Source organism: Microtus pennsylvanicus, chromosome 3 (genome assembly GCF_037038515.1).
Source record: "Microtus pennsylvanicus isolate mMicPen1 chromosome 3, mMicPen1.hap1, whole genome shotgun sequence".
NCBI classification, from domain to species: Eukaryota; Metazoa; Chordata; class Mammalia; order Rodentia; family Cricetidae; genus Microtus; species Microtus pennsylvanicus.
In genome coordinates, this window is record NC_134581.1 from 103,507,985 (window position 1) to 103,533,316 (window position 25,332).

The following is a 25,332-nucleotide window of genomic DNA, read 5'->3' on the forward strand; positions in this document are numbered from 1 at the left end:
CCATTTCAGCCCTGTTGTGTCCTTGGCCGTGGAGCAGGCTCCTCGGAGTGACCTTACAGACCACAGTCAGACCTCTCAAACAGGTCAACAGCCATGCAGAATTTCCCACACACATGACACTAGCTTCTGACGGGCTGGCAAAGGACTTGCCTTACAAACACAAAGACCTGACTCACATCCCTGGAACCAACCTGAAAAAGGAAGAAAAACCCAGGCAAGCGACACAAGTTTATAGTCCCCCACACCGGGGAGGCAGATGTTGGTGGATCCCTGGGCTTGCTAGCCATCTGGTCTATCCTGCTGGTCATAGACCCTATCTCAAGAAAAAATAGTAAAAAAGGAAGATATGCCCAAAGGATGGAACCCAAGATTGTCCTCTGCTCCATATGTACATGCAAACATGTGTACACCTGCACATAAATAAACACACACACACAAGACTAACTTTAGGGTTAAGAATGCCCCAAATATTACATGCCACCTTGCTACATGACCCCTAAATCCCCTGCTGAAGGGATGAGCTAAGCAACCATGTTCTTAGTGCCCATCCCCTCATCTGCTGAAGACACAGACAGGCAGCATTTGTGATGGTCTTGAGCATTGGAGCTATAAAGACGCATCAAGCCCATCCACTTTGGGTTTATGGGACAGTTAATTCATTTGCAGACAGGAGATGGGGGGCAGAAGTAAAGACAGAAACCACAAAGAAAGCTTGCTAGGCACCTCAACTGGTGAGCTCTGGGTTAAGCAAGAGACTGGGTCTCGAACGATAAGCAATTGATGACGACACTCCGTGTTGACCTGCGACCTACACACACACAAAACCTAAACCCAGCAGATGGAAGTAGCGATGAGGATGATGCCGCAACGCAGATGTGGCCAGATATTACTCTGCCTTCTTGGAAAGGCAGTCCCACTCTGAGTGACTAAGGGCACACTGACTTTTCCTGGCCCTGTTCATAATGATTGGAACACTAAGAGCCACACGTAGGCCAAAGAAGTCTCAGCCAGGCCCCTAGCTCTGTGCACCCATTCAGTTCAAGGACAACTAGAGAAGGAGGGGAGGAGAATTTGGAGGAGGAGAGGATGAGAAGTTTAAAGGGAAAGGGGAGGAGGGAGAAATATTCTCAGTGCTAGGCACGAGCCCTCCCTTCCTATTCAGCGGTAGCGGGACTCAGTGCAGGATTCACCCTGGGAAATGGGTGATGGCAGGCTCTGATGTAAAGCCCGACGCAACTGTGGTTCACTGTGAGATTCCCTTAGGAACACTGTGTCTGTGCAAGCAGTCTGATATCTGAAGGTCTCTTTCCCTGTCCCATACTCCTTCCCCATCTGGGAATCATGATTTCTGTTTTCCTTTTCTGCCATTCATTGCTCACCTGCTACATCGGGCACATCACTGAGAGACTTCCTTATTGCCGTGCGTTAGCCATAATAACAACCGTGGGAGGTAGACACCATCTGAGTTTTATACGTGATGTCTCTAGACAACATTTATCTCCAGCTTTTCATCTGGCAGATACTGTCCTAAAAACAGGCAGAATCTCATTTTAGGGAAGGCAATATCCACATCCCTATATTGTAGAGATGAAAAGGCGCAGAGAGAAGCGAAGAAAATTGTCTGTGGTCTTAGCTGAAATGTCCTGGCAGGATTCCCCAGAAGAGTTCACGGGCAGGAAATCACAGTCCAGCAGCTGAAGCTACCCACTCAGTAGGCCTTCCAAGGGAATTCCTCATCACCGCTCTGGTGAGGTCCGTCCCTGGTCACACTGATGACAACACAGAAGAATGCTGGGATGAAAAATGAAGAGCAAAACAACCAAAGCAACATCTAGAATGCGGAGCTCTTTGGGTTTACAGTTCCAGAAGGAAGCCCACAGTAGCCCAGGAGGCATGGCAACCGACAGCTGAGAGATCAAATCTTCAACCACACACAAGTGGAGAGAATGAACAAGAACTGGATTGGGACCATAAGCCCACCCCAGTGACGTATTTCCTCCCGCAAAGCTCCACCTCCTACAGGTTTTTCAACCTCCCCAAAGAGCGGACGGCACCACCAACAGAGGACCAAGTACACAAACACGTGCAGCCAGAGGCACATTTTCCACTCAAACCCCCACAATTTCTACCCATGCTCGAGGCTTGGACGCTGTAGCTGCCTCACCTCACCAGGCCAGACGCTTAACAGGCAGTGAGGCGGAGGTCATGGAGCTTACACTCAGTGGCGTACCAAGCTCCTGAACTAGGACATGGCGAGTTGCATAGCTGCTCTGTGGAGGAATGTCTGGAGACAAATGCAGGAGTCTAAGCGTGGCAGAGAGAGCACCTGCGGTGTCGAGGTCAGTGTGTCTGAACCTTGGCCTTGGCGATAAACAGAATTCAAGTCCTGGATCTGTCAATAATATCAGTAGTGAAGTTGAGCTAAAGGCATGCATCCTTATTTCTTACCTATAAAACTCCACTTCACAGATCATTATGGACATTCAATCCCATGGCTATGAAATAGTAGCAACTGTCTTTCAGTCCAAAAGTCTGGACATCTAGAAACAGGAGGGTCTTTGTGTTTCTAAAACCAAGATAATTATTATCATTATTGTCACTAAAGGAACCCTCCCGTGTCAAAGGCTGGCTTTGAGCATGCTGTTTAACTGAAGGAGACCTTGACTCTTGATTCCCCCTGCCTCCACTGCCTGAGTCATGCCCTGCCACCTGGTTTACGCACAATGAGGGACCCAGGGCTTCATGTATCCTAGGCAGGTACTCTTTCAAGTGAGCTACACCTTTGCCCCACGCCTTCTATTTTGTTTATTTGTTTGTTGTTGTTGTTGTTGTTGTTTACGTCTACTGCTATTCTGCAAAATAGCTGGAAATGTTGACCAACTCCAACAAGTAATCCCTCAGTTGAAAGTCTTATTCTAATGAAGATTCTAATTTTGAAGATCTGAGATGAGATGGAGTCTCATCTCTAACAAGTTCAAAAAATACAGATGGTCCACAGTTTGGACAGCAAGAATCAAAATCTCAGAGTACTGACAAATACCCTGATTATTTAGAACTGAAAGAGACCATGGAGGGAGGGAATGGGCCCGCCTCACTTTAGAAGGCTGTCTCTTCTGCTGTGAGAAAGCACTGACCAGAAGCAGCTTGTCACATCCCAGTCACACTCTGTCAGTGGGAGACGTCCAGGCAGGAACCACAGAGGAGGGCTGCTTGCTGGATTGTCCCCTACGACTTGCTCAGATTTCTTATACAGTGCAGGACCACCTGCTCGGGGCAGCACTACCTACAGTAGCCTGGAACCTCCCTTGTCATCATTAACCAAGAAAATGCCCACAAGCTAATCTGATGGGGACAGGTCATCAGCTGGAATTTCCTCTTCCTGGGTGACCTTTGTCAAATTGTCAAAAACTAGCAACACAACACAAGCCTCCTTCCAGAACACAGGGCAGTAGGCACTCAGCAAAGGAGAGCGGTGAGTGTTCATCTTTGAGAATAGACCCTATCTGTCCTCACCGGGATTCCCAGTCTGCGTTAGTGACTTCATGTGCTGCCTTTATCTGCATGACTTCATTGATCTGGGTCACTTTGCCCCAGAGGATAAAGTTGCAAATAACTTGATCATTTCTTTTGAGAATATCCGGAAACTTATTTTACAGGAACCTTAAACTACTAAACAAACCTGTATCTTTTTAAACACACAGCTTCAAATGCTTGCTCCTGGTCCAACACATCCCTGAAACCATTGCTCTTATCTCTATTTCTAAATATGTTAAGGGTTTACCAAACATAAAAAGCCGCTCTGACCAAACGCCTGCCTAGAGCCGGACTCCAAGCCTCTTTCCTGGTCCTTCTTTCTCTGACAGTGGAGTGGCACTTTGGACATGAAATTTATATGCTGGGGGAGACCTGTGCATCGAGGTAATACTATGGGGATGGGCATTCTACAAGGTCACTGGCTCATGAGAGTGGAGCCCTGGCAAACAAGTTTGGTGTTGTGATATGAAAAGATATAAAGGAGAGAGTCCTCCTTCCACTGTGCAGAGGAGGGAGCTGTGCTTCAAGGTCCTGATCCCTGCTCTGGCCCTCCAGGATGCCATGTGGGTTGGCGAGGAATGCTAGAACTTTTCTTCATTGCCCCGTGACAACTTGCTAAGAGGGGGAAGGTTCTCATTCTCATCAGAGCCTGGCAGGTAGGAAAGAGGCAAAGCTGTAAAGGGAGATGGGTCCTCAAATCCTCTCAGGTCCTCTGAGAGCATCTTCTCCCTCCTGTCCCAAGCCTGGAAATGGCATCTCCATCCCAGCCTCAGATCTCCCATCACAACGCCCCACTCCCTGATGGTGTCACGGGGGCATTAGCAAGGGACCTGTTAGATTCCCTCCTGGGTCGTCCTCATGCTTCTGAGAAGTTTGATGTTTGATTACCTGGAGAACTCGCTCGTCTTGTTTTAACATATTGTTTATTCTTTAACGGTTCAGTCAAAAGATGATTCGAATGCCTATGATGTTCTAGTGTTCTATGTGCTGTAGCCAGGCATAGATTCTCACCCTCAAAACAGTTCACTGGGGTAGAGAGGGTTTAAGGGGAGGTAGTCACGGAGATCCAGGCTGGGGATTTATTCAGCCAGCAAGGTTTAAGATGCTGCTTTGGGCATTATTCATAATAGCCAAAACCTGGAAATAACCTAGATATCCCTCAATTGAAGAATGGATAGAGAAAATGTGGTACATTTACAAAATGGATTTTACTCAGCTGTAAAAACCAATGGCATCTTGAAATTTATAGGAAATTGGATGGAACTAGAAAAAAAAAATCATCCTGAGTGAGTAACCGAGACCCAGAAAGACAAACACGGTATGTCCTCACTTTAAGTGGACATTAGATATAACGCAAAGAATGACCAGACTACAGTCCACTACCCCAGAGAAGCTAGGTAACAAGGAGGACCCCAAGAGGGACACACATGGAGGGCCCCAAGAAGGGTAAATAATTAAGATCTCCTGAGTAAACTGGGAAGGGGGGGTAAAGAGAGGGGATGTGGATAGGAACATGAGGGATAGAGATGGCCAAGTAGCGGGAGAAACGGAGAGGGAGAGTGATGAAAGCAATATCTGGAAAGAGGGGACCATATGGTGTTAGGGAGAAACCTGATGCTAGGGAAACTCCCAGGAATCCACAAAGATGACCCCAGCTAGAAGTCCTAGCAATAGTGGAAAGGGTGCCTGAACTGGCCTGCCCTTGTAATCAGATTGGTGACTACTCTGTCATCATAGAACCCATATCGAGTAACCGATGGAAGCAGATGCAGTGATCCACAGTCAAGCACTGGGATGAGCTACTGGAGTTCAGCTGAAGAGGGGGAGGAGAGATCATATGAGCAAGGGGGGTCAAGACCATGATGGGGAAAACCAGAGGCAGCTGACCCGAGCTAGTGGGAGCCCATGGACTCTGGACTGACACCTAGGGAACCTGCATAAGACCAAACTAAGCCCTCTGAATATGGGTGACAGTTGTGTGGCTTGATCTGCTTGTGGGAACCCTGGCAGTGGGACCAGGACTTATCCTGATGCATTTGGAGCCCATTCCCACATGGTGGGATACCTTGCTCAGCCTTGACGCATCAGGGAGGGGCCTGGTCCTTCCTCAATTTGGTATACCAGACTTCACTGACTCCCCTCTAAGGAGTAGGTGAGGGGATGGGGGGGGGATTGTAGTGGTGGGGAGGGACAGGAAAAGAGGAGGGAAGGAGAACTGGAGTTGGTATGTAAAATGAAAAAAAAATAATAAAAAAAGCTGCTGCTTTGGAACAATTAAAGTAAAGTCAAAACTCTATTTGCCTGAACTCGACAAAGAATGTCTGTGGTGTGTGAATCAGGGAACAGGACACCAAGAATGTGCAGGTGACTGTTTTGATGCCCTGGGCAGTCCCGCCCTACCAACCTCCAATGAGCTGAGCTAAGAGTCTATCCTTTGGTCTTAGTATCTCTGTTGGTCGACAGAGCACGTGACATCCCCTGGCCGTGGTAAGTGCCTGGTGAGCACAGCGCATCCCCTGGCCGTGGTAAGTGCCTGGTGAGCACAGCACTGCTCACAAGGAAGATACATTGTCACTGCATTACGAGCCACTGAGTGACACCTCAATGCTAGGGGAAACAGTTGGGCCAAATCTCAACACTTAAGGGAGTTACTTCCCAGACACCTCCCAATGTCATCTTTAGGCTATCTACACTAAGCAAGAATTCCCTATCTTCCTAGATTTCTATAGCTCTAATCTCTAACACAAATGCATGTGTAATTACTAAAATGAAAAAGAATTTATTGGAATAAGTTCCTTTCTTTAAAAAGATGTATATACGTTTCCAAATTGACAGTGAGCCATCTTTACACATAAGAAGACATGTTTACTGTGTATTTTGTGTTTACTCAATAGTGTCACTCAATTTCTGCTTAGATAACCATAACACAGTCACATTTATACTGCTCTTACCCCGATGGTGAGAATTTATGTTTCTCTCATCTGCTTACATGGTTTCTAGAAGTAAGCAAAAAAAAAAAAAATGTGATCTCTGTCTGTTCATTTCAATGAGTATGTCTCTCGTTCTACCTTCTATAACTGTTCTAAGGAAAATTTTTATAGCTTCTATCATTATAAAAAAAAGATGACTTTGGAATGAACAAGAAAGATCACTGGATAACCTTTCAGTGAAAGGCAAAAGGCTCCAGGAGTTATGTAACTCCACTGAGAGGTTACTTTACTATGCTGTGCAATTCCAAAGGTGTGTGCTAACCTCTAATAAACTGACAGGAGCACAAAATGGTTGTCATGGAAATTTAAATTAGATGGAACCAGCTGGAATAAAACTATTGCCTTATAGGTAGACTAGTGTGGCAGTTTCATTTAAACATTTCCTTACTATATTACAATGCATATACTCATTCAATAAAACCTTCAACATGTGGATTTATATCTGAAAGTAATAGATCCTCTAGATTTTTGAAAATTAGCCTCTGTGGTCACAAATTTCAGTGAATTAGTATTGATTTATTTATTAGTAACATCAGGATGTGGAATATATTTTGGTCAGCTATTCAATAAAACAGATACAAACTTCTTAGGACTTGGCAACATCAGGCTTTCTTTGTAGGTAGAACCCAAAATGGTGGTTGTGACACTGGCAATGGGGTGCTAGGAGGGTTTCCTTGTTTAAAATGTACATGGGGATGATGCCAGGACCTGGGGGAATGCTTGGATGAATCTAACACTTTAGAATAACTATTTCTTAAAGTATCACAGGTCAACTTAGCTTTGGACTATTTAGTGGTCTTACAGTAAGGAATCACAGCAAACAGCATTCTCTGCAGCAATCTGTCAAACACCACTTGTCTGCATGTGGGTAGGTGAAAACAAATAGCAATATTGTTGGAGAAATGGGCAAATGCATAAAGCCATGGGCATCCATAGACCTCAGACAGCGTGTTCTGGATCCATCAACTACACAGAACAGCAAAGCTATTTGGAAGCTTGAGGACTGTGCAGGGGTCTGTCTACCAAGTTCCAAGGAAACTGTGCAATGCAAAAGACAGTAAACTAATTGTAGGTAGGTTTTTTTTAACCACTTATATTTTTCCTGTGGAAACAAATAAAATGTATGGGAAAAGCAATAAAAAAAATATGGTAAGGTGGGGAGATCTTGTTCAAAAGTTTGAACTATTTTCCTCTTCTCTTTATGATTGTCTTGTCATACACAAAGAGCAAGTCTGTTGACACAAATCTATCCAGATCCCCGAAGACCTCCCAAATTGTTATCTCTCTTGTGCTGTCTTCAAGAAAAACAAGTGCAGTCTCTGCCTACAAATGGCACACCAACATGGGGCAACTACACCCACATAAAACCTGAGAGATCTTGGGAAGGAATCCTAGACACAAAAGAACAGTTAAGCACAGCTTCTGGTAGCCACATTTTTTCATAGGCTCTGTTTGTTGGCAGCACAAACTCTGGCCTTTTGGGGAGGTCCTGCACTAAATGGAGTTTGTAAACAGCATGCTACAACTTGCTTAATGGCAACATAGACCATTTATAATGGCCAAACTTGTAGTCATGTTAGTTAGTTTTTCTAGATATACAAAGATGTATTTCAGAGGTTTAGGTACTCTTCAAATTTTTCAAAGACCTGCAGATCACGGCATTTAAAACTTTTAGACTTTTCTCATGGTTAGACATGTCTGCTTCTGGCAGCACCAATTACTTCAGAGAGGTTGATGGGCGTTGAAGAAACTCGTTACGGAATTTGCCTCCAATGTGACAAGGCTAGCCATTTGGGCAAGAAACTGCTCTTGCATGGTCTGCTTGATGGTATGCTGTATAAACTGGACATGCAGGCCCCCACAGAAAAGTGACTGTTGAACTTTCCAAAAGACAGAATGGTCCTTCACAGAAGAAACTGCCAGATATTCTGCAGGACACAGAAGAAAGTGACTGGCAAAAATGACAATATAGGAGAAACAGTCTTTTAAATTTCCTTCTTCATGGAAAAATTTTCCAGATGCTAGGGGCCTGTAGGCTGAAGATGGATGCTCCAACATTACAGAAGAACTTTGGGTGACTGTCCAGGCAGCAAGATGTCTCTGTCAATTCTAGACTTTGGAAGTTGCTTACAATGCACTTCCTGTTAACTTAGGTAATATTATATCCTTCTGGGGTTTCTGGTGGAGTTGAAGACAGATAATTATAATTTTCCTTAGTTATGATAAAAGATAAATTAGATATAAAACTTTAGACTCATAAAGATAGGATAGATGATACAGTATTTTCCTTAATTTACCAAATATAAATGAACTAAATATTGTAACTATAATTCTTGCTTGATAATTTTTTTGTATATGTAATTTCATTATGTTAAAGTTAAAACCTTTCTTTTTAGCTAAATAGGAAAGGGGGGATTATGTGGGATGTCCTTCTGTATATGTGTTGCTTTGCTGTTTTGTTCAATGGCTTAGCACAGTAAAACCATGCAGGAAGTCCAAAGAGAAAGAGAGAGAGAGAGAGAGAGAGAGAGAGAGAGAGAGAGAGAGAGAGAGAGAGAGAGAGAGAGAGAGAGAGAAGAGTGAGAAAGATGCCATGTAGCTGCCAAAGGAGAAGGACATGATGGAACCTTAGGAACTTTACTGGTAGGCCACAGTGTTGGAGTGATACACAGATTGATAGAAATGGGTTAATTCAAAATGTAAGAGCTAGCTAGGAATATGCTAGAGTCATTGGCCAAACAGTGTTATAATTAATATAGTTTCTGTGTGATTATTTGGGTAGGGTGGCTGGAAAAGCAAGCACAGTCTTCACCTACACTTTGTATTATCTTTATCTGGGTTTTGGATCAGAAATTTAGTGTGTCTGGAGCACAGGATGAATTATATTCTAATTGGTAGAAGTGTTCGCTGAGTGTCCACATTTCCAAACTATAGGGCAGCTTTCAGAAGTGGTGGTTGAGGTGAACTGTACAGACCTTCTGAAGACAGGCGTGTGACTAATTTCCCTGGCTCACTAGAAACGTCCACACCCATCGGCAGGGAGGTCTACACTACCTAGGTTCTGAGAAGCTCTATATCTGCTTCTGCAGCCTCGTTAGAATCACTTTATGCACTGGACTTCCCTGCTGTTTTGTTTCCTGTATTTACACACTCTCAACGACATCATATTTCAGGAGTCCTTTATTTGCTGATAACTCTCCTGTAATGCTCCTTGCTTTAATGCATTTACTTCCTTTGATGTCTCTACTGATCTTTCAAAGGGGTCTCACAAAGGAGGTGGGCCCAACCTTCCATCAGGAGATGGAAGCCCACTGCTTCTCCTTGATTAACCCATGCCAGACCCAGCCTCAGTGTGTATGTAAAGCAGAATCAAATTTACTACCATATAGTAGTACTTTGGAAACTAGATTATGTAGCCTAACTATTACCCGAAGATTTTCATATTTACAGAATGAGAATATCATTTGATTTGCCTTATAGCCCCAAACATGCAAGACAAAAACCACTGAACTCAGTTTTACAAGTTTTCATTCTAATCATATAAACATACTATAGAAGAATTTAGTATATTATATATTACTCTAATTTGCTATCTACTTCTGTGATAAAGACTATGGCCAAAAGCAACTTGAAGAAGAAATATTTATTTGGCCTTCAGGTTCCAACACTGAGGGACCAACGCAGGAACCAAAGCAGAGACCATGGATGGAGTCTGTTATTGGGTTGCTCCCCCTGGCTTGCTCAGTTTGCTTTCTTATATATCCCAGACCACCTGTTCAGATATGACGCCACTCGCAGTGAGCTGGGTCCTTTTCTATCAATCACCAACCCAGAAAATATCCCACAAATAGGCACACAGGCCAATCTGATGAAGGCAAGTCTTCAAGTGAGGCTCTCTCCTATAACAGGTGATTCCAGTTTGTGTCAAGATGGCAAAGAAAGAAAGCAGTACAAACACACACATGTATGTATATATGCACATGATAATATTGATATTTATGTATATGATATATGTGTGTATGTCCATACATATATACATATCTGAAATTGTAGCTGTAAATTGATATTGAAATATCACATATATTGGCCCTCTTTATTGTCTTTGAATTCTTAAATAGCAGCAAAATATTACCAAGCAGGTGTGGCACTAGCCAGAAAGAGCCCTGCACTGACATGATCTGTTCCTTCCCTTGACTTGCTCTATCAGAGCATCCCGTGTCTTAGACTGGGTCTGTAAAGCCAACCTAAAGATCCTTTCCATTTTCATCACTCCATGTGATCAAAGTTGAAAGCAATGATGGAATTTTATTTATTTGCTTCAAAATTATTCTAGGTTTGAGTATGGGGGGGTAAATGTTTTTCACAAATTTTAAATAATTTTTAACGAAAATAAATATTTTCACACAGATGATTCTGAGCATGTCTTCCCTCCCCCAACTCTCCCCAGATCCTCTCCACATATTCTTCTCCCCCCACCACCACCACTTTCACAGCAGTGTCCTCAAACCTGGTTGGCCAGGTAACAGTGGTACTCATGAAGTGACTCTGTTGGTCAAGAGTTTGTCAGAATTAAACGTGATAATTCTTAGATTGCTTCATTCAGTTCACTAGACAACTATTAATTAGTATCAAAGTAAGAAGAGGTAGCAGGATAAATAACATACAAGCTATAACACACACACATAGGGGTTAGACAGCGCTATTTTCAGGGGAGTCAGACATGGCATGTCAGGGGACAAACACAGGGATGTGTCAGTACGAGGACCTCAGCCTCTCTACTGCTCCAGCTGCCCTGTTCTGACATAGAGGGCCCGTTACTCTGGCATGCCCAGCCTGGAAACCACACATGGAACCTGGAACCCTCCAGAAATGAGGCAGCATAATCTATGCAAACTATACTGATCATAAAATGGTCTATTGGGTTTGTTCCCTTTGCAAGCCAAAAGCAGATAGTTTAGCTGAAGTGGTAGTCACAGGTGAGAACCAAGCACGAAAGAACAGGTCACAGGCCTTGTCTGACTTGGATGGGGTCTCAGCCCTGTTGTGAAGGACGTCTGGTTGCTGTTTATTATCTATTATTTAGGTGAGGCAAAATTCCAAGAACGAACTACTTACCAAGAAAAAGAGGGGTTCCGTTCATTGATGTTGAAAGTCTGGTGGGTAGGAAGAGGAAGCCAGAAAGAGGCGGACTTCCTCATTCTCTTCTGAGGCCCTGCTTCCTGTGACACCCTTGTCACTCTCCAGTCCACCTCTTTAAGGGGCCACAACGCCTCCACACCTCAAACCTAGGAGCAGCCCCCAACACATGAACCTTTCGGGAGAACAGATTTAAACCATACTCAAACCACACCAGGCACTTTTCACATTACCCATTTCCTCCAAAGGCATTCTCTTCAGTATTGATCAAACCATGCTTTCTACTAAAAAATACAGAACTTATAGCAAGTACCCATGTCCATCCATGCCATGATTGTACATGCCACTAAGAAAGTCTCTGGAAATAATGTGAAGACTCCAAACAGCAGGTTTAATTACTGATTTTATCTTTTAATTTAAAACTGGTGGAGCTTCAGGTCCTGCAGTGTTGAGTCCCTGCATCTGTTCTTCATTCATCAAACGTTTATTGGCACCTTCTGATACCTGGAAGGGAAATCTAAATTCGTAACGGCAGCTGCACTCCTGGAATGGTGCTGGCATAACTCTGAGAATTGGGGGCTGGAAAGGAAAAGGTAGATGCAAATTTCAGAATCAAAATACCGTGGAATATATTCCATATTCTCTGTAGTCAAGATTTCTTTGTTGATTTTGAGTTCTAAAACCTGAATATAAGAAAGGGAATAATCTGGGGAGAGGAAGAACTTGGAGACAGAAAAGTGAGGCATAAGGAAAGGATGTGTAACAGATGTATAAAAGGTGCCAACAAGGAGCCCATTTCTTGTATGGCAACTTATACAGGTCAGTTTTTATGATCAATTAAAATGTAGAGTCACCTGGGAGGGAAAACCCCAAATGAAGAGGGACTTGGTCAGACTGGCCTGTGGCCATGTCTGAAACGAATTGTCTTGATTGATGATTGATGTGGGAGGGCCCAGCCTACTATGAGTACTAGACATAGGTGGCATGCTTTATTTATTAAAACAAATGATATACCACTATATTTTCCCTTTTTGTCTAAAATAAAAAAGGCTATAACTATATATATTATTATATTATATTATTATATATTATTATAACTAATATAAAAACTATATACAATAAAATCAATAACTATATGCAATATATACAGGCAATGAGTATATCAACAATGTCTAGTTCATTTGTATTTGACAAATTCAGAAAAAATACTCCATTATCTATCCTATCTTGATGAGTCCAAAAGGTTGTACCTAATTCACTTTCTATTCTAATTTGCATTATCAGATTCTCTTTTAATGTCACTTCTTTAGGGAGTTCCTTTTCTGAGTCTGGTAAAAAAGGAAAACTATAACTATCTACTCTTCAACTCCCTCAGAGACCCAAGAAGGAAATAATATTAACTGAGTAAGCAGAACGTGCAAGCAAGTGACTTCCAAAAAAATGTGAGAAATGACAGAAACAGCTGGCTGCCTGGACAGTCACCCAAGGTTCCTCTGCAACATTAAGTCATCCATCTTCAACCTAAGCAATGGTAGAAATTCGCTTGCCTAGGCAGATGGGCATCTGGTGTAAGAAAACTAACAGAGAGCAATACAGAGAACAACCCAGCAAGCAGCTGTGGGGGATTGAATGAAAATGCCCCTAGGCTCATATTCAAGAGACTGATCCCGAGTGGTGGAACTGATTTGGAAGGATTAGGAGGTGTGGCTTTTTGAAGGAGGTGTGTCACTCGGGGGGATCGGCTTTGAGGTCTAATTAGTCCCAATTAGTTCTCATTCCTTCTCTCCCTCCCTCCCTGCCTCCTTGCCACTCTCTGCCTCTGGCCTATGGATCAGATGTAAGCTCTCAGCTGCTGCTCCAGCACCATGCCTGCCTGGTGCCATGCTCCCCACCATGATGGTGATGGACTAACCCTCTGAAACTGTAAGCCTCCAATTAAATGCTTCCTATGGTCATGGTGTCTCTTCACAGCAATAGAAGTTATTAGAACAGCACCTCTCATCCATGGGTTCTGCTGCTGCTCCTGCTGGAGTTCTTGCCCTGGCTCTCCTCAGTGGGGGACTGTGACATGACATAAGCCAAACAAAGCCTTTCCTCTCCAAGCTGCTTTTGACCAGGTGTTTACCACAGCAACAGAAAACCAGATGTAGAAATCTAACCTTTGAAAACGCTGAAGAGCCCCATTCCTCCCCACCTTATTGTAACAAACAATCCCTCCACCAGTGCCCCCTCAGAGTCCCATGTCTATGCTCAGTTGGCAGTGCTAATAAAATGAGCACTCCTCGGGTTCTAGTCCAGCCCAAGTCTCCACACCTCAGGAAAAGGGTGTGTGGGCAGGGATGCTCTTAGTGTGGCTGTGATCGCATGGCTGCTCTGGCACTCCAGTGCTCATGATTGAGACAAAAATAAATCATGTGGATGGCTGTGAGTTTTCTCGGGGGTCCACAGCATATCTCAAATAGGAATCCTTAAATTCAAATAGTATTAACTGCACTATGCTTTAGTTTTAAATTTCACATTTCAAAATTATACTCAATAGAATTGTTTTTTAAACATAAAATATTCTTATTAGAGTCTCATATGAAACTCAATATATGTTCTCAATCCTACTTCCTCTTCCTACTGGCTCTTTCCCAGCTCCTCTTTTGACTAGTAGCTAAAGACCACATGATTAGTTCCAGGCAGTAACATGAAGGTTGTTGTAGAATATTATTTTAAGGTGTGTTACTTTTGTTTATGCTCTGGAACATTTGTTTAATGATGCAAAAAATGTGTTTGATTAAATAAAATTCACCTGCAGTCAGGAGGCTGCGGCCCAACTAACTGACCGGAAGTTGTGGGGAGGAGCCAGATGGAGAAGGGCTTATAAGGAGGAACGAGAAGCACTAAAACGTTTGGGGGGGGCGGTTAGTGGGGACTTTTATGTCAAGCATAGAAGCCACCCTGACATCCCAAATGAAAACCAGTCCGTTGAATTCTTTTTTTTCTAGAGTAGTGGTTTTTATTTATTTATTTTTATTTTTATTTTTTTTATTTTTTAATTTATTTATTTATTAAGGATTTCTGCCTCCTCCCCGCCACCGCCTCCCATTTCCCTCCCCCTCCCCTGATCAAGTCCCCCTCCCTCATCTGCTCGAAGAGCAATCAGGGTTCCCTGAAAAAAATATTTTTACAAAATTGAAAACAATCTAATACTCTTGCTTCAGGAAACTTCTGACATACTAATAGTATTGTCTTAGCAGTAGCAGAGAAAAATCCATGAACTCAGACTCGTAGAAGGTGAATCAAGAGTTTATCCAAAACGGATGCCCCCTGGGCATGAGAACTTCTTAAGAAACTGGAGGAGGTGAGCTAGGGGAGCTGCTTGATATTCAGCCTAGCTGGAGAGCAGGATTTGACCTCAACCTTTGAACCCTGAGTTCTTCGGAGGGACAAAGGTTTAGATAAATTGCTCTGTAACTGAGAGTAGAGCCTGAGGGAGCAGAATTTCCCCAGGCTGTGGCTCTGGCAGCCTAACCTGCTGGTGAGGTGGAGCTGCAGTTACTGACAGGACAGCTCTAGCTTAAAAGGCGGCAGCAATTAACAAAGAGAACAGAGGTAGAAATGGCCCATCTCTCTTCCCGTCCATGCTTATTCTTTCCCTCCAGTGGAGACTGCAGAAGCCATGTTCTGAGTGTGGTGCTGGCACTGGTGAGGGAAATAAATGAATGAATGAATGAATGAATGAATGAATGAATGAATAAATAAATAAATAGAAATGGATACATGCTGCTTCCCACATGGAGAAGGGACCCGGATTTTAGGACCTTCCTTCTAACACAAACTAGGAATAGACTTTATTAGGTTTAGTCACAGATGGTGGATGATTGGACATGGCTTCTCATTACGGGGACATACCCTACATATTATGATGAAGAGATGGGGGGCTGTTCTCCTGTTTCTTATCTTGTGGGTCAAATGTATGTTCTACTTACAAGAGACTTTTGTTTCTTGGTTTTGGTTTTGAGAGAGGGTCCTCTTCTGTAGTCCACACTGACCTGGAATTTTCATCTTTCCTCAGCCTCCTTATTATGTATGCATCACCTGCCCAGGGTGCTTTACTCTTACTTTGTTGGTGGTTTGTTTTCAGTTCCTTCTCTTGAGGTTTCTCATGCTCTTCAAGATGTCCTTGTGGAAGTTAACAGGAGCAGAACTCCTGGAGTCTCCGTTTCCTTTAGTAGGAGGTGGGATAAAGCTTTCAGAAACCACTGCCCTATTTTTATAAACCAGGTGATATGACTGACACCCGATTGCTCCAGTGTTTTTCAATGACAAATAAAAATCATAAATATCTTTGGGGTAGAAGATGGTTTTAATACATGTATAAAATGCGTACTATTCAATCAGGGAGCTGACATGCTCATCATCTCAAACGTTTATCAGTCCTTAGTGGTGGCAGCATTTAACGCCCCAGAGTTTTTGAAGTTAGAAAGAAACGGTGAACTGAGTCCTGCACATCACTGGGTGCATAGGTCTGAGGGTCCTTTCATTCATAATCTACTTTTAGACCTCTGAGGCATTTAATAGCCATAAAGACTGCTTACACCATTCGTCACATCATGAAAATATCCAGGCATCTCTCTTCACACACAGCAATAAAAATGAAATGAAATTTAAGCAACTAAAAAAATAGGTGGGGACAGCAAAATGGCTGCGTGATTAAAGACACCTGCCACGCAAGCCTGAGGACCCAGGTTTGATCCCACCCGCGTAAGAGGAGAGCCAACCCCACAAAGTCATCCTCTGAGCCACACGGAGCATGTGCAGCCACACAGCCGGGTGCACACATGTGATAATAGCAAATAAATTTGGACACTTGTGCATTTTTAGCTAGGATATTTTCCACTTTATTTAACCTTATAAATGAAAAACTTAAAAGGCATTTAATAGCAAGCAAAATAATTATACTTTATTGACAATTCAGAAGTCACAGTACTTTCAGACACTTTCCAACTTCTTTTACAAAAAATAATAAATTATAAGACACAAGTCCAATGACACTTGACTTTCAATAAAGCTAACAATGAAAAACAAAGATCTACAGCCAGACTTTTTCATGTCGCGAACACATGTTTTCCCGTGTGATCATTATTCTGGTCCAATCTGTGGCAGAGTAGCTGAAATGGAGTCAGCTGTGAGTCCCTCTGGGGTGACGTGCATGGATACACCTAGAGAGTAGCCAGTTCTAACAGGAAATCTGAGCAGTTGGGTGATTTGTCATTCCGCTTGCTAGGCAATCAATTCTAGACCTAGACATATTTCTTTTATATGCTGGGTTTAAACCAAGCCAATCCAGGAAGTAAGTCGTGTGTGCTCAAGTACATACAGTCATTTAATGAGAGGAAGCAGTCTGCTACCTCCTAGACAAATTTCTCACATCTTCTTAATTAAGGGAAGATACCTGGGCTGAGCTGATCAAAATAAACCCATTTCCAATATTTTATAATTTCACACTATTGATGCATTATATTTTAACCAATGGTTTTATTGCTCTACAGTTAACATCTGTTGATATAAACAAGTGTATTTATTATCTCCATTGGCTTGTTCTGTATCTTTTCCATCTTGGAAGGAAAGGGAGCTGTGCACAATACCTAATGTATGTTGCCAGCGATCACCGCACTGGCATCTGTGGGGACTGAAGTGGAACAGGGATCTGTTAAGACGCCGTGAGACATGGCAGCCATATGCACTTAAGCTGACATGTTCTAGGACTAGGAACATGTCAAAGCTCAAACCCTGTTGGGTAACTCACAAGCGCACTGCCATAAATGGATTACAAAGTCTTCAAAGAGTCCATCTCACAAGACTCACCCGGCTTTAGTGACAAGTCAGAGAGAGCAGAACGGGGTTGTGGGGCACAGCAAGTGCTAGTTTGCTTTCTATGACTATCTAAGCTGAAACTCTCTCAGCTCCTGCTTCTTAACCATGAAGAAACTGGGCCACGTGTTAAAAGCTGTGTGGGACCAGTGTTCTGACGAATGCCCTCAGATGCCTGGGAACACTCTCTGGAGCTCAGGGGACAGAAGCAGGTGGCAGATAACTGAGGTTAGCCCATAGCTTTCCTCTCACCGCCCCACAGTGGGAATGGCACCCACACAACTGACTAGCTTTCTGGGAAAGTTCCCAGTGTGATGGGAAGTAGCAAACATGAGTTCAACATGTGTGGCAGCTTCCCCTTCTTGGAGCCCCCCAAACAAAAGAAACAGCTGCTAGAATCAAAATATCTTCTCCAAAAATCTTTAGAAACTTATGTAAAACTAAATATTATAGAAAAATGATGAAATGATAAATATATCTTTGGGCACCCTTAAAGAACAAGAGTGTATGCCTTTTACAGTTTATATCTAAACAGTGTTTCACAGTAAAACTAAAAACTTTCTCCTTCTGTCAGCCTACGCTCCTTTCCAAGGACTTCTCTTGTGTTGATAACCTGGGGACTTCCGCATGGCAGCAGCCCACTGTGCGGGAAATCCTGGCTGAGATGTCACACTGTGGGTGCAGAACCTAGAGTCATGCAGTGACCCACTGTGTAAAAACCCATCGCACCTGGTGAATTCCACAAGTAACAGGTGGAGATGCAAAACTAAAACTGAGCACTCAGAGCGGAGAATACGGCGCGAAGGCAGCTGAACAAGAGCTCGCGCTGCCCCGAGCTGTGAGCTTTTAACCCCTGTACACCACTGCACATTTTTAAATAGCTACTACAGTGCTCACAGTGGAATTCCTATGAAACTACTGTCCTCACAACCTCACCCACTGTCTCTGCACAAGACTAGAGACGTGCAGTAATGATTTAACATAAAATATCATAAACAACTATTAGAAATATCTAACATAAATGTTTTTAAAGTTTTGGTTCTTATGAATTCATACCAAAATAAAGCTTCTGATATATTTATAGGCTCACAGTTGAAGACAAAGTAATGACATAAGCAAAGCTGAACCTGAATAAGTTAACGTATACATAGAAAAATAGAGAATTCCACAGAGAGCTTGGTGACATCTTACAGACTAACGCACAGGAGAACCAAGGGCTGAGAAGTCCAGAAGACCCAGCACTCGTTCCTTTAAACGCAAGAATTCCCATCTTCATCATCAAATGAGCTTGTCTGCCTTGGCTAGTGTGTTTGGAGATAGAAGGAAGGAGGCATTTCTATGACAATGCCTGAAGCATCTCAGTTTTTTCTAGACAGTTCCTAATTGTTTCAAGTCTCCTAAGTATGCATTTTGGGTCGCTCTGCCCATTCAGATCACAGAGAGATTACAGTAATGACTTGCTACAGGGCTAGGACGATCCAAAATCCTGTACTTTGTCATGTACCTATAATTCCCAAAAACCCAGGGGGGGTAGGGTCATGCAACTAGAATAGTGCACAGCTTGCCAGCTGACCCTGCTGTTCAAGGAGGCCCCACCTCCTGTGGCCAGCACACTCCACAGCTAGCCAGCCTCCCTGTTTAAGGAAATGTTAGCTTCTCTTCCTGTATGAGGTCTATAAAGTCACAGGCAGTATTCTTGGATTTTTCTGTCACATATATTCAAATATATCAGGCACACACTCTCAAAGATGAAAATATAATTGAATAAAATCTACACTAAATTAAGCTGTATGTAATTTTTCATCTTTTTTGACTGTGACATGAAAAATAATTTTTAAAAGATCTTTGGAACAAATTTTGGGTTCTCTTGACTAGGATAAGTGCTCTTGACGAAGTCATCTGACATTCTGAGATTCCATTTCCTACAATGGTAACTGCCCTGTCTTGACACATCTAGAATCAATTTGGAAGAGAGACTCAGCTGAGAAAATGTCTCTGTAAGACCAACCTGTAGGTAAGTCTGTGGGATAGTTCTCCAGGTTGATGATCAATTAGGAAGGGCCCAGTCCATGGTGGGTGGTGCCACCTCTGGGCTTGTGGTCCCGGGAGCTGTAAGAAAGCAGGCTGAGCAAGCCATGAGCAGTATCGTCCCATAACTTCTGCATCAGCGCCTGCCTCCAGGTTCCTGCCCTGAGTTCTTGTCTTGACTTCCTTTGATGATGGCTGTGATGTGGAACTATAAACTGAAATCAACTCTTTGTTCCCTAGGTTGCTTTTGGTCATGATGCTGTGTCATAGCAAGAGAAACCCCAATTAAGACAGTAACTAAGAGAGGGGAATTCCAGAAACCTCAGCGGCCTTTTTGCCCACAACCCAAACAGATCAGAACCTTGCTCAGTACCTCCCAGTGACTATGGAGCCCTACTGTCTGTAGAGCCTAACAGTGAGGTGATTCTGGCTCTGCGAGCTTTCTAATGTCTACACGACGGTCAGTGGGAATCGTCTGTCCTTCCAGGGGCTGTCAGAAGCATTACCCATGCAATAAAAATGCAATTGATGCACTTTCATACACATACACAGAAGGCTTACTTTGCTTTATGGGAATCTCCAGAAAGATCCTATTAACTCTGTCCCTATTTAATTTCCACAATGTTGAATGCCTTTATCTTCTCAATAGTGGCAAGAAAGATAATTCTTATTCAAAGTGTTTCTTACAGAAACAAATAATAGGGTATGCTTATTGTTTTAAGGTTTGGATTTTAATTTTTTTCAGTTTTTCAAAGCTAATTTTAAATTTTTCATTGTCATTAGATAAAAGCAAGAATCTGCCATAGTTTACCACAACTGCAAAAGATGGCCAGGTCCCAGTCCAACCCCAATACTCTGCCAACCAAAACAAGAGTTTGGCACTGTGCTTAAATGCATGGTGACTGTACTGGTTCTTAATTTGCTGTTAGAATGGGACAACAACCGAAGACTCACAGCCCAGATGCTGCGCATGTGGAGTTCACATTCAGAGAGAGACTCTGGGAGGTGCCTGCTACAGCTACTGTAGTCGGATAAATAATCTCTTCAACAGTGACATACGTGCCCAACAAGAAGCCGACGACTCCAGTGAATGCTATGGAGATGTTTTTCAGGATCATCCATATGTTGTAATGCTCCTTAGAAAACGTAAGGATTTCCACGAGCGGCGGCAGGATCAGGGCCAGCGTGCTGCTGCTTACAGCCCCAACGAAGGAGATCACGATGTCGAGACGAGGAATGAGAATCGCCCCAGCACCTATTAAAAAATGGCTTCTGTTGATATAGTCGCTATACAAGGGACTAACTATAGACAATCATTTTTGACAATGAAAGTGGTTAGCGGAAGTTACTGCTTATGGGGAAACTGACAATTTATTCTGAGCTAACGAGGGACAAACCAGAGAAACACTTCCTGGACTCATTCTTATCAATAACATTTCTCATGTTAACAACTATTAAGTTTTTGCTATGAGATTGGAGAATCTAATTCAGAGCACTGAGTTCCTCTGCCCGCCACACAGCAGAGTCTATGTCATACAGAACAGTGTGGTGTGCCATGAATAACCGGGAGCAGAGAGAGCATCAGCTCTTACAGCAGAGTCTATGTCATACAGAACGGTGTGGTGTGCCATGAATAACCGGGAGCAGAGAGAGCATCAGCTCTTACAGCAGAGCTCTAACCAGCCTCTCTAGGACAGCACACCAGAGGTGATGACCACCAGCACGAGGCCAGGCTGCTGAGCAAGAGGAGTCAATGCAGGAGGCAAAATGAGTGGGCAAAGCAGGGTGAGGTCTGTGGTAGTGGAAACCTGAATCCCAGAAACTGGGCTTCCGAGACAGAAAATCATGAAATTCAGGCCTGCCTGGGCTACATAGCAAGGCCCTCAAAAACAACAAGATCTGGGGATTAACTGGGGGTACAGTACATGACCGGCATGTGTAAGGCCTTTGTTTTTAGTACCAAAAAGCAAAAATCTGGATGCACATATAGCTGCAAATCATCTCCCTAAGACACTGTCTCTGAAGCAGAAAAATCAAGACCACATTACCTTTGTGAGCACAGCTGGCGTTCTGAGGGGGTACACTGAGCAGTCCCCAGGGTGCCCCACTCTGGTACGTGGAGCAGTGCCCATCTCACTCCTATGGAACTCCTGCTAAGGGTTAAAGGCTAAGCCACGAGTGGCGGTGCAAACCTGCCATCTTGGAATTTGGGAAGCTGAGGCAGGAGGACTGAGTTTGAAGCTGCCCTGATCTACACAAATGCAAACATAGCCCTGTGTCTTTAAAAAAAATTGCAAACTATATAATTTAAGCAGTTCTCATTTTAACACATGCAAGTCAACTATTGGACAGTATGCATGGATACTTACAGGTGATACTAACCAAGAAGGACCGTATCCCAAATTCACAGATGCGCCTCCATTTGGCATGAAGTCTGGCAGTGACTCCGGGGATAATGATCTCTGCTGGAACATAGAACTGAATTGAATAGGTCACGAAAATGCCAAAGGAATACAGAATTTTCACAGACTGATACAACCTGTTGGAAAAAAAAAGAAATACCAACATTTAGTTTCTTAATATGACTGACTTTCCTCTTTTTTAAGTTTCAGGAGCAAACACGAAATAAACATCACAAGCCAGTTTAGAGACCTCCTAAGCAAAGGTGAAAAGCCAATAAGGTAGATGTGGTGGGGTACGATAATGCTAGCAGCCAGTAAGCCACTGCAGGACTGCTCTGAGTTCCGCGTCTGGCCTACATACGTAGTAATTTCTAGACCAGACCAGTGGCTACAGACTGACAACTCTGTCTCAAGGAAGAAGAAAACACAAAGCCAAACATAAACTAACCCCCACTAACTCCATTTCTAGTCCTCGTACAGACAACTCCTTCTGACCAGCCTGGTGAGGCTGAGCACGGACTTGGGGACACGGTGCTTAGAAGATTGTGTTTAGGGCCAAGCCAGTGCTCCAGCTGGCACTCCGTCCCATGAAGATACTTTCAAAGTTTTCAAAGCAATAATTTTTTTTCAACTTTCTTTCAAAAACTTGAATATCCTTATATTTCTTTGAAATACTGAGTCACAGCCCCAGTGACCTACATGTGGAAGAAAATGTCAGATTAGGCTCTCAATCTGAGCTCTCTTTGCTTGACATTTCTGTGGGCAGAGGACACAGGGAGGCACACCTGGATCACCTCAGCCAGCTGAGTTCTCTAAGCTGCACGGCTGCCTGTTAGAATTCTCAGGGACGAGAGAACAGACTGGTTGCAGCTTGCTTGTGATGTAAACCTATCCCTTTGAGGTCAGGGCTTCAAAAGTGAACATCAGTGTTCAGCTTTAGATGCGTCTTTAGAATTCGCTAATTACTCAATTTATGTGATTCACAGAGAGCTTCACAGACTAACAGGATCCAGGGTAGTCTGACAGGGCAAGACAGTACAGAGGCCATTTCAGGCTCAACTAGAAGTTGATTGCTTTGATGGAGAAACCCGTAGAAAATCACCCAAGTCAATTCTAGGAAGCAAGGTCAGGACGCTTCTGTTAAACTACCTGCTTGTGCAAACCGCCTCTCCAGCTAACTGCTTATCTTAGCTTCTGTTGAGCTGCTTGCTTATATAAAATCTCCCCCCTGCAGCTGCCAGGAGGTGCTTTTTGCCTTTAAAAGCCCCTTGCTCTAAATGTTCAGGACTACAGTTGGGTCCCAAATATTTGAGTGTAGTCCCAGCCAGCTACAATAAAGACTTTGAACTGGCTGCAAACTGTGTCTAAGTGGTCATCTCTGGAGGACTCCATGTAAAGACTAGTACGTCAAGGCATGTATAAACTCTGTGATGGTCTTTAGACTCCAGCCTGGTGACAGCCCCTGCCAAAACCGGGCCTGCCCCTCACTGTTTTCTCTTTCATAATTCTTTAATTTAGTATTTTATGTGTTTCACCTACATGTGTGTCTATGCACCATGTGAGTGTCTGGTGCCTTTGGAGGCCAGAAGGGGGCATCAGATCCCCTGGAACTGGAATTACAAATGGCTGTGAGCTATCACCTGGGTACTGGGAATAGAACCAGGTCCTCTGGATGAGCAACAAGTTCTCTGAATGGCTGAGCCAATTCTCCAGACCTCCTCAGGAAAAGCTTAGCAAATTCCTTTGTCTAGAGAAAGCAACGTTTTCAGTGAGGTGTAGGGAATGTGTAAGCTCATAAGAATCAGAGCAACAATAAACCAACGCCTCTGAGCTATCAATGATAAAATTAGTACACTGTATTTCAATACTTTAACATGTTGACTTTTTAAAATATTTTTTATATTTAAAATAATCTAAAGAAATATCCACTTGCATGTTTTAAGAACAAACTAGAGCGGAGGCTGTGGCTGGGGTGTGCCTGACTCTGGGGCTGAGCTAAGAGGCTGGGCCGCAGCTGGGGCAGTGAGCGCCTCCTGGGTTCTCTCGCTGTGGAGAGTCCGCAGCCTCTCCGAGAGAGTGAAGCACAGGGGAAAGGGTTTCTCCCTGGAATAAATCCTATTATCCTAAAAAGATATACAGGACTCTACTTTCGACAGTCGTTAATTAGGGCTTAAGCTTATTTCTGACATCCTAAGAGCTCAGCCGTAAGCGTAAACAGCTCTCTAGTAGGTGACTGAATGAGAATTCAACAAGCTTTGCCACAGCGTGTTCATCTTAGGGGTGGAAGAAGCAGGACTGAGTAAAAGTAAATTTGAAAATACAGCAAATAACATTAGAAACAAAAAAGTCCTCGGGGCTGGAAATAATAAGTCTTAATTAAAAAAATTACCCAAGGACATATTTAGCTAGGGCCTTAAAATATAACCATAAATGGTTATGGCTAAAAATAGGCAAAATTACCGAATGATTATTTTTTCATGTTCTGATAAGCAGTTGTAGAGAACATTCTTATTAGTTCATTATTCACTTAAAAGAGAAACATTGCTTTTTCCTAATTACTGTTATGTTTTCAAAGTATGGCTGATAGTATAGTTTAAAATGAAAACACTATTTTGCATATAAATATAGTTGCATTCCACAGACAGAAAACTGGAGTTGACAGGCTAACCCTGGTTAGTGTCAGCACCGGTCCACATGGCGCACTCTTATCTGGTGTGCTGGGGAGCACCGCTCCAGTGTCTTCTTCACACACTGCACAGGCTGTCTCCAACCCCGGAAGGGTAATATGGCAATGACCGTGTCAAACACACTGTGTGAAAGCACCCATTTACTTCACTTTTACCTATTCTGTTTCAAAGCCCATTTATTTTTACAGTTGGCATCTGTGCTTTCAACAATACTTAACAGTTTCTCTCAACTTTTAACCTCTGTTCACACTTTAAGTATCCACAGAGCTGTGCATTCTGAGTTCTGCACAGGAGACATGAGGAAACACCTCATTCCAGGGCCATTCTGCATGCTCACTTTCTGGAACACTCTAACCTTTGAAGGGACAGCACCACCCTGTATCTCTCGCTGATAGTCTCACTAATAGGACTATTAGCTCCTATTACCTTCCCAGGTCCACAAACCAGAGGACAGGCTGCTCCCAGCCGCCCTGTGAAGAGGTTCCGACAGACTCTTTCTAAAAGAAATCTCTCTACCCTGACTTGCTCTCCTACTTTTCAAGATGTCTACTATTTCTCAGGGTGATTTTTGGAGGCTTTTGTCCAGCTGAAAATCAGATGACTTGCTAGGCTTTCTTGAGGCTCAACTATGCCTGAATGGTCTCTGAGTCACCAAGTCCCAACTTGCTCTGTTCTGACTTTAGAACCACAGCAAGC

At 43.3% G+C, this 25,332-nt stretch overlaps 1 protein-coding gene across 4 annotated transcripts in view; it reads right to left on the reverse strand.

Moving 5' to 3' along the window:
• Positions 1-16,515: 16,515 nt before the first annotated feature.
• The window catches only part of Slc36a4 (solute carrier family 36 member 4), a 39,685-nt gene continuing 30,868 nt past the window's right edge, over positions 16,516-25,332 (reverse strand). For 2 of the 4 annotated variants that reach the window (XM_075966768.1, XM_075966770.1), the window contains exons 10-11: positions 21,930-22,086; positions 16,516-20,802 (exon numbers count right to left, since the gene is read on the reverse strand). In XM_075966768.1, the coding sequence (XP_075822883.1) occupies positions 20,764-20,802; positions 21,930-22,086 (196 nt within the window). In that variant the 3' untranslated portion in view covers positions 16,516-20,763. Of the gene's footprint in view, positions 20,803-21,916; positions 22,087-25,332 lie in introns of all 4 variants that reach the window. The other 2 variants (XM_075966767.1, XM_075966769.1) reach the window with 1 other exon arrangement.